At 52.3% G+C, this 9,594-nt stretch overlaps 1 protein-coding gene across 2 annotated transcripts; it reads left to right on the top strand.

Annotated features, from left to right (window-relative positions):
- Window positions 1–4,936: 4,936 nt before the first annotated feature.
- GHDC (GH3 domain containing) lies at window positions 4,937–9,064 on the top strand. 2 transcript variants are annotated; one of them, XM_058284270.2, is made up of 9 exons: window positions 4,937–5,024; window positions 5,174–5,478; window positions 5,737–5,858; window positions 6,007–6,508; window positions 7,101–7,293; window positions 7,373–7,444; window positions 7,521–7,654; window positions 8,001–8,086; window positions 8,357–9,064. In XM_058284270.2, the coding sequence occupies exons 2-9, from the start codon at window positions 5,187–5,189 to the stop codon at window positions 8,573–8,575; spliced, it is 1,620 nt and encodes a 539-aa protein (XP_058140253.1). In that variant the 5' UTR covers window positions 4,937–5,024; window positions 5,174–5,186; the 3' UTR covers window positions 8,576–9,064. The 2 variants fall into 2 exon arrangements, with proteins under 2 accessions (XP_058140253.1, XP_012386072.2); XM_012530618.4 differs by lacking the exon at window positions 8,001–8,086.
- Window positions 9,065–9,594: the final 530 nt, after the last annotated feature.

Here is a 9,594-nt window from a genome sequence, read left to right as displayed (position 1 = left end):
AAAAAGAAGAGCTAAAATCAAAGATCTAACTGAACAATTGGAGAAACTAGGAAAAGAACAGCAAACCATTCCCAAAGCAAGTCAAAGGAAAGAAATAATAAAGACTAGAGCAGAAACAAATGAAATTGAGAAAAAAAGAAGCAATAATGAAAATCAACAAAACCAAAAGCTGGCTATTTGAGAAGATCAATAAAATTGACGAGCCCTTAGCTAGACTAACAAAGAAAAAAGAGAAGACACAAATAAATAAAATCAGAAATAAAGGGGAACTTATGACTGATCTCACAGAAATAAAAAGTATCTAAGACGATATTCTGAGAAACTGTTTTCCAACAAATTAGACAGCCTAGAGGAAATGCGCAACCTACATTGACTGTACAAGAAGTACAGGAACTCAATAAACCAATCACAAGCAAACAGACTGAATCCATCATCAAAAATCTCCCAACAAAGAAAAGTCCAGGACCAGATGGCTTTACAGGTGAATTCTACCAAGCAGTTCAAGAAGAATTAACACCAATCCTGTTAAAACTCTTCCAAAAAATTGAAGAGGGAAAATTACCAAACACATTTTATGAAGCCAACATTTACCCTAATATCAAAGCCAGATAAAGACACTAAAAGAAAATTACAGACCATTCTCTCTAATGAAAATAGATGCAAACATGCTCAACAAAATACTTGCAAATAGAATCTAACAGCATATCAAAAGAATTATACACCCTGACCAGCTGGGATTTATTCCTGGTACACAAGGGTGGTTCAATATAAGAAAACCAATTAACATAATATGTCACCTTAACAAATTGAAAGATAAAAAACACATGATCATCTCGATTGATGCAGAAAAGGCATTTGACAAAATCTAGCTTCTTTTCTTGATAAGAAAACACTTCAAAAGACAGTAATAGAAGGAAAATTTCTCAATATGATAGAGGGCATAAATGAAAAACCCACAGCCAACATTGTATTTAATAGGGAAAGTTGAAAGCTTTCCCTCTAAGATCAGGAACAAGACAACTGTTATTCAATATGGTGCTAGAAGTTCTAGCTAGAACAATTATACAAGAAAGAAAAAAAAAAAGACATCCAAAACAAATGGAAAGATATTCTGTGTTCATGGATTGGAAGACTAAATATCATGAAGATGTCAATCCTACCCAAACTGATTTATAGATTCAATGCAATACCAATCAAAATTCCAACAGCCTACTTTACAGAAATAGAAAAGGCCATTACCAAATTTTATTTGGAAGTGAAAGTGCACCCGAATAGCCAAAACCATTCTAAAAAAGAAGAGCGACATGAGAGGACTTTCACTGCCTGACCCTGAGACATACTACAAGGCTACAGTGGTCAAAACAGCATGGTGTTGGTATAATGATAGACCCATTGATCCATGGAATAGAACTTAGAGTCTATGAATAAACCTTCATCTCTATGGCCAACTGGTTGTTGTTGTTTTTTAAATAAAGATTTACTTATTTTACTTCATTTTATTTATCCCCCCCACCATGTTGCTTGCGCTCACTATCCACTGTCAACTCTCTGTGCACACCAATGTTCATAATGGTGTTATTCACAATTGCCAAAAGATGGAAACATCCAAGTGTCCATCAACCGGTGAATGGATAAACAAACTGTGGTGTATACGCATGATGGAATACTATGCAGCTGTAAAAAGGAAGGAAGTTGTTAAACATATGACAACATGGACGAACCTGGAGCACATTATATTGAGTGAAGCAAGCCGAAAGAACAAATACTGTATGATTGCACTATTATGAACTAAATATATTGTGACCTCATGGAGTTAATAACTAGAATGTGGGTCACCAGAAAAGAGACAGAGTTTAGAGAACTGAAAGCTGAGAGTTAACCCATGCAGAATTGGTAAAAAGGTTATTGTTAATGTTTGGAAATGAATAGAAAAGGTGAAATCCCAACATAGTGTTTGTAACCAGCAGTGCTATTATATGGGTATGACAGGGGTTGAAAGGGAAGGGCTAAGGCGGCGGTTCTTAACCTCTTTTGTTCCACACAGCCCTTTGCCAGTCAGGTGAAAACCATGGACCCCTTACCAAGTCTACACTGTACTGTATATTATTTAATAAATACATCACACCTGTCCCAACAAGAATAATGTTTTTTTGAATTTCAATTCAAGTTCATGGACCCCTGGTTAAGAACCCCTGGTCTAAGGTCATGTATATTGCTAGAAGGAAAGCTGAAAAATATAATGTGGGACTGTATAGGTAAAACCTCAAGTGAAATATGAATATGGGTAATATTGAACATAGAAGACTGTTTTTCTTTGAAACTGAACAAATGTATGTTAATATAGGGGGAAAAAACAAACCACCCATTATAGTAAATGAAAGAAACCAGACACAAAGCCCTACATATTGTATGATTCCATTTATATAAAATGTAAATATAAATCAAGTTATAAAGATGGAATTGGATTAGTGGTTATGGAGGCCTGGGGGAGGATAGAGGGATTGAGAGGTGACTGCTAAGGGGCATGTTTTTCTTTTCGGAGTAATAAAATTGTTTTACAACACTGTGGTTATACGAAAAGCCACTGATTGTACACTTTGGATTGATTGTGTGGTATGTGAACATATCTCAATAAAACTGCTTTAAAAATTATATTTAAAAATAGCTATTTGAAATGGTGATTTACATTCCCTATTATTCACCAGGTACTGTTAATAAAGTTAAATGAAAAATTATAAATAAATACATACATACAACATAAATAAACACATAAATAAATACATAACTAAATAAAGCGTGTCCTGCCCTACCTCATTTGGCTGGGAGGCTGGCTCAGACGCGCGCCTCCAGCTGCCGTCATGCTCGATGGCCTGTTGGACAGCTCCGTGGAGGGGGCGGTCATGTCTTCTGGCTTCTGGTGCCGGCTGGCGAAGCTGTTGTAGCTGTTGGAACCCAGGATTCATTCTCACTTCCTGGCATAGTCTGTTACCTTTTTTGGGTGAGGTGAAGAAGAGGATCTGAGTGGTCTCAGCGGAGAGGATTTTCTTAAAGACCTTCTCAATGCACCCAGCAATCGCATCCCGGATAATGTCAAGTGGGAGGTCAATGAACAAGGTGTAGCTCTCGGCGGTTAAGGTGCCCTTGGTCAGGAGCACCTTATGTTTTCTCTGCCCTCCATCAAGGGCTGCTCCAGGGACACAGGATGCTTTGGATATAGACACTGGTCCAGGTGCCCAGCTGCACGTGGAATCCAGCCGGCGCTCACACGGCCCTGGGACGGCAGGAAGAGGGAGCTGGAGCTTTGAGCTGGACCACGCAGTGCTGGAAGAAGGCGAGGTCCTTGCATCGGAGGCTCCACGGCTCCCACCTCCAGTACGTCCCAGCTCAGAATGAGCCGCTCTTTGCTCATCTTGGTCCCTGAAGGTGAGGTCCCCAGAACCCGCATGGGCAGCCAGCTTTTCCCCACACTTGCTAAGGTGGGGGCATTTGGTCAGGGCTCTTAGGGTCCCCCCGCCCTTAAGCTGCCACTCCTGAGGCCTCCACAGGGAGACGCCCACTGTGGGCTCCTTTTTGAGGTGATGAAAATGCTCAAAATTGACTGGTGTTGGTTGCAAAAAAATCTGTGAATATATTAAAAATCACTGAGTAGTACACTTTGAGTGGGTGATTTGTATGGCCCATGAATATGTCAATAAAGCTGTTTTGGTTTTTTTAATGCAAGATCTGAGAGAAACAAAAAAATGTGAAAGTGAGGTGGAGCAGCCAAGATAGTGCGAGCAGACCAAGACTTCCAGACGCTCACCCGTGAAGAGGAGAGAGAGACTGAGAGACCGAGGGAGGTGAAAGGAGGGCTTTGGACTTGTTAAAAGCCTGGGTGAGGAGCACAGGTAGCGCGAGGGCTTAACCCTGGACCGCACCCTCCAGCAGAGCTCCTCCAACTTTACTGTTTATACACCCTGGGGCGCTTGTTAACAAGCCTCTTCTGGTTCTATGTGTGGGGTGGGGCCTGATACTCTGCATTTCTAACAGGCTCCCAGGTGAAGCTGGTCTGTAAACCATCTTTGAGTAGGTCCTAGAAGACTTTACTCGGGAGGGGGTAGGGTGGAATGGAGGATGCCACAGAGGTTGAGCAAGGTGGGCTTGGGGAAGGCTTGGGATAAGCCGGTGGAGGCTGGAAATGGAGGCAGAGTGGGCTGCTCAGCCCTCCGCTCCCCTGCCTCCGCCTTCCCCACCCGGACCTCCCGCTTGCGGGCTCTGCAGCTGCACACCTGCCTGGGTCCTAGCCTCGGGGGTCACGGGGACCTTCGAACCTCTTCTTTCTTTCTTTAAGCTCAACCTAGGTTCTGAAGTTTGAACCTGCTCCGGAGTGGGATGTGCCCCATTCCCAGTGAAAGCTGCTTCATTCCCAGTGAAAGCCGCCAGAGGAATGAGGTCCTCTGCAGGCGATGGAATTAAAAACTGAGTGCGCCCTTTCCCGCACTCAGTTTTTTCTTCCTTTGCCTGCAGAGGACCTCACTCCTCTTGCCCTAACTGCCCTGTCTGCCACCTTGTGGAGCACCCAGCACTTCATCCCTTAGGGAACCTGCCCCTTTAAGAGCACCCCCCCAGCTCCTCCCTCCAGCCTAGTGGCCGGATTTCCCCGTCTGGGCTCTGCCCTTTAAAGCCACAGCTCCCCCCTCCAGCCAGATGTCTACACGCACCGAGGCGCCGAGGGGGCCGTGGGTGCTGGCCGTAGGCAGAAGTGGGTAACGGCAGGTACCTGCAGGGCCTTGGGCTCAGGAGGGACACGGCGCTGGGACAAGGTGATCCCCGGGGAGACAGAGCCACTCCCAGTGGGCAAGAGATGTCACTTGTTAAGCAGTGCTATGTGCCAGGCGCTGTGCCAGGCCCTCTCTGTACACTTACCTCTTCTGAGGGAGATATTTTTATTTCTATTTGACAGATAAGCGAAGGGAGCCCAGCGCAGTTCCCTGAATCCCCAAGGCCATCCAGCTCCCAAGGGGAGAGCCAGGATCTGAACTCAGGTCAGTGTGACTCCAGAGCATGATGCTCTCTGCATCGCCTGCCCCCTGGGTCCTGGCCTCTTCCACAGTCAGTTTTCCTGTGTGCAGTTGAATGTGGGGGAGAAATGGGTTGTTTCCTCCTCCAGTGCTCGACCCCTTCCTCCTCCCAGGAGCTGCTGGGAGATGCTGCCCCTGCTGCTGCTGCTGCTGCCGCTGCTGCTGCTGGGGCTGCTGCTGCTCCTGCCGCTGCCATCGCTGGCCGTGCGCAAGCAGCCGCAGCCCCAGGTCCCTGGGCTGTCCTGGCTGGCTGGCCTCCAGCATCGTGTGGCCTGGGCGGTCCTGGGCTGGGCCGCCACCCGACAGCAGCGAAGGCTGGAGCAGAGCGCGCTGCAGGCTGGCCAGAGCCAGCAGCAGGCCCTGAGGCAGTGTCTGCGGGGAGCCCGGGGCGCCCGCCTGCCCCTCAGGGGAAGCACAGGTGTGTCTCAGGGTCTGGGGAGGCCTAGAGAGAAAGAAACCCCACGGGACAGTTTCCAGAACTGCTGGAACCCCAACACCCCCTCCAGGCCTTGGGATTGACCCTCTCGCTCAAGATGAATCTCCCCATCCTGGGCCCTTTTAACCCCCACCCCCAGGCCTAGCCTGGGATCCTTCCCAGGGGTCTCACCAATCTTGTATGACACTCTTGGGGAACCTGTGGCTTCACAAGGAGTATCTGGTGTCTTTGGGGCTGCAGACCTGAGCACCTTCCGGAATCGTCTCCCTCTGACCAAGGCCAGCCAGGCCCAGGAGGAAGAGAGTGGGGGACAGTTCCAGCTCCCCACCTCAAACCAGTACCGTGGGGAGGCCTCTCTGCAGGTAAACTGGGGAGGCCAGCGCTCAGCCCCGCCAGAGCCCCCTATCTGCAGCCAAGCCCTCCCCTAAGAGTGGACAGAAAACCCCCGAACTATGGGGCCAGGGTCTGGCTCAGGCCCAGAGCCAACACCCTCCTCTTCTCTCCCTTCAGGCCACCTTACTGGGTCTGGCAGCCCTGAAAAAGTCCTACCCAGAGGTACTGGCTCGGGGAGGCACTGCCTGTGTGACCCCTACATCCCCCTGGCCCAGCCCCCTCCCCTGGCCTGGGCATGCCCTGGGCTGGGCTAGTCCCTCTGGAGCCAGGGACCCTGAGGTCCTGCTGCTGGAGGCACTGAGGTCGCCCTGGCTGCGGGCACTGGAGGCCGGGACAGCTGTCGAACTGCTGGATGTCTTCTTGGGCCTGGAGGCCAAGGGCGAAGAGCTGGCTGATGCACTAGCTGCAGGGAACCCAGGAGCACCTCTCCCTGGACGGGCAGCTGAGCTGCGGGCAGCTCTGGAGCAGGGACCCCGAGGACTGGCCCTTCGGCTTTGGCAGAAGCTGCAAGTGGTGGTGACTCTGGATGCAGGAGGCCAGGCCGAGGCTGTGGCTGCTCTGGGGGCCCTGTGGTGCCAAGGGCTAGACTTCTTCTCACCTGCTTATGCAGCCTCTGGAGGTCAGCAGGGCTCAAGGGTAACGCTGGGAGCAGGGGACAGCTCACTGCCGTGTGTTGAGCTCTACATAACTCATTTAGCCTCTCCAAGACTCTGTATGGGGGGGAGTAGCGGCTTCATCTTACAGACGAAGAAGCTGAAGCTCAGAGAAGTTAAGAGACTTGCACAGGGTAGTTGGGTGTGGCTCAAACGGTTGAACGCCTGCTTCCCACGTGGGAGGTCCTGGGTTCAGTCCCCGGTGCACCTCCCACTAACAAAAAAAAAAAAAACAAAGAACAAGCAAACAAATGAGAAAAAAAACCAACTCAGGACAGCCGATGTGGCTCAGCGGTTGAGCACCAGCTTCCCACATATGAGGTCCAGGTTCAATCTCGCACAAATTCACCTTAGGTCTGCTACCTCCAGGACCACTGTACTCTGCCACTTTCCGATTAGGGCTTTAGAAACAGTTGGCTGAGCTTGGGGGAGCCAGAAAGGGTAGGGTGGAAGGGCAGCAATGGGATCAGGTGTTCAGAGGATTTGGGGCTGGGAGTCCAAGCCTAACAGCAAGCCTTGGCCCCCCCAGATGATGAGAGGGCTGCTTGCTCCCCACAGGAGTGGTGGGCCTGAACCTGTGGCCAGAGCAGCCCCATGGACTCTACCTTCTACCCCCTGGAGTTCCCTTTATTGAGCTGCTTCCAATCAAGGAGGGAGCCCAGGAGGAGGCCACCTCCACCCTCCTGCTGGCCGAGGCCCAGAAGGGTAAGGAGTATGAGCTGGTGCTGACTGACCACGCAAGCCTTACCAGGTGACCACCTGCCCTCCCCCCGCACCCCCCAGCCCCCAGGCTGCTTGGTCTGACCTTACCCCCACTCCCACCCCATCAGGTGCCGCCTGGGTGATGTGGTGCGAGTGGTTGGTTCCTACAACCAGTGTCCAGTTGTCAAGTTTGTCCGCAGGTAGGTGGACTCTCCAGGGCGCTATGGAGTGTCCCAGTGCCCTGGGCTCCTCTGCCTCCCCCATCCTCCTCTCCAGGCTGGGCCAGGCCCTGAGCGTGCGAGGAGAAGACATGGGTGAGGACGTGTTCTCTGAGGCCCTGGCCCAGGCAGTGAGGCAGTGGCCAGGGGCCAAGCTGTTGGACCATGGCTGTGTGGAGAGCAGCATTCTGGGTAAGCTGCTCCATGCAACTCTCCATTCCATTCTTAGATTGGCTGATCCCCAACACATGCCTATCCTATCCAGGAAGGAGTTGGGTCTCAGCCTCCATTGACGCTCCTAACAAAAGTCCTTCCCCGTGTCTAACTCCCATCCCTCTGGCTGCAGTTTTACCCATTTCCTTCCCTGACCTGATTCATGATTAGAATTGGGCTCTAGGTTCCTCTCCATTTACCAAACTCCCCACCAAGGAACACTTTTTCCCCATGAACCTCAGCGTGGGGAAGAGTAGATGGGGGCAAAGGGTCTTGGAAGCTGCCCAATTCACAGGAAGTGTGTATGCATGGGGGGTTGTCGCAGATTCCTCAGAGGGCTCTGCTCCCCACTACGAGGTGTTTGTGGAGCTGAGGGGGCTGAGGAACCTGTCGGAGGAAAATCGAGACAAGGTAAATGAGATGGGGCTGGGTCTCCTTTACTCTGCGTGGCCCCAGGGTGCCTGGGGGGGGGGGGCAGGGGAGTGAAGGGGAAGAGGACCAGGGGAGGACACGTCCCTGAGGCACCGGAAAGGGAAGGATGAGCCCCCAGACACACACTTGCACAGAAGAAACTCATGAACACACCTAGCCCTGGGCACAGCCCCCATGGGTCCTTGCACGCATGCGCGTGCACAGATACACAGCCGCACGCCGGTCTCACTCAGGCCATTCTGTTCCCAGCTCGACCACTGCCTGCAGGAAGCCTCTCCCCACTACAAGTCTCTGCGGTTCCGGGGCAGCGTGGGCCCTGCGCGCGTCCACCTGCTGGGGCTCGGGTCCTTCAGAGCCCTCCGGGCAGTCCTGGTGGCCACGCTTGCCTACCCCTTCCCTCCCGAGATGCCCCGGGTGCTGAGACACAGGCACCTGGCCCAGTTCCTGCGGGGGAGGGTGGTGTCCTGAGCCGGGGCTGCCGGGCCCACCTCTCAGAGGCCCACCTCGCTCTCTCAGCGCTGGGCCCTTCAGGATGGGGCGCACTGGCGTCTCTGTGTCCCCTGACACTCGGCCAGTCCTGACGTGCAGGCCAGTGGTGCCCTGCCCACGTGGCCCTCCGTCCCCACAGGAGGACATGCAGAGTGTCCCCAGGCCCGCTGAGGGCTCCGTGGGTCTCGCAGCCTGAGGGTGTTCTCTCGGCCAGTGCGCTGGGTGTTGGTGAGTGAATGCGCCCCGGAGCGACCCTCAGTCCGCTGGGAACAGGAGTCCCCTGTCCATCCACGGGACAATTCTCAAGTGTCTTTCAGAGGGTCGCCAGCAGGGCCGAGCCCCCCATTGCCCACAGCAGTCACCCACTCATTAACACCTCCTTCTTCGTTTTCCTCCCTTCCCTCTCGCTCCCCCGCTGTCTTACTGTGCATCCTGGGATCACCTCCCAAATAAACCTCTTGTACCCAGGTTGGTGACTCAGGGTCTGCTTTGGGGGGAACTGCATAGGGGTTCCATTCGCTCTGCTCCTGCCATCGCCTGGGCTCTTGCCACCCACCCAGCTGTGCCCCCTGGGATCCGGGGCTCCCCCTGCAGCTCCACTGCAGGCTGGGTTAGGCCTCAAGGGTGCATTCACACCCTGAAGGCCCCTCACAAGACCTGGGCCAGCCCAGCAGGCGTAGAGTCCCGGCCTCCTGCCTCCCCCTCCTCCCGAGCTTAACCAAAACATGGAAGGCTTGCTTCCCACTTCTCCTACCTTGGCCCAACACCCCCAAATCTCTCCCATGGTGGGGAGAAGGGGTACTTCAAATCATAAAGTATCACAGCAGAAAGCATCTGGCTTAAGGGTCCATTTTACCAGTGAGCAAGGAGAGCCTCAGTGGGCCTGGAAGGTTTGCCCAAGACCCCAAAGCGCCTCCTAAATGGAGGCAGCACTCACTCCCGAGGAGCTGTCAAGTCTCCCATCCCGCCTCTGAAATGACTGGCTCAGTGTGGAGCTG

The sequence above is a fragment of the Dasypus novemcinctus genome, chromosome 21, assembly GCF_030445035.2.
Source record: "Dasypus novemcinctus isolate mDasNov1 chromosome 21, mDasNov1.1.hap2, whole genome shotgun sequence".
NCBI lineage: Eukaryota > Metazoa > Chordata > Mammalia > Cingulata > Dasypodidae > Dasypus > Dasypus novemcinctus.
This window is presented reverse-complemented; position numbering and strand designations above follow the sequence as displayed.

Coding starts and splice junctions, on each gene's coding strand:
- GHDC (XM_012530618.4), top strand. CDS start 5,187: ATGCTGCCCCTGCTGCTGCTGCTGCTGCCGCTGCTGCTGCTGGGGCTG. Junction 7,294..7,372: donor GACCACGCAAGCCTTACCAG/GTGACCACCTGC, acceptor CCACCCCATCAG/GTGCCGCCTGGGTGATGTGG. Junction 7,445..7,520: donor GTTGTCAAGTTTGTCCGCAG/GTAGGTGGACTC, acceptor CCTCCTCTCCAG/GCTGGGCCAGGCCCTGAGCG.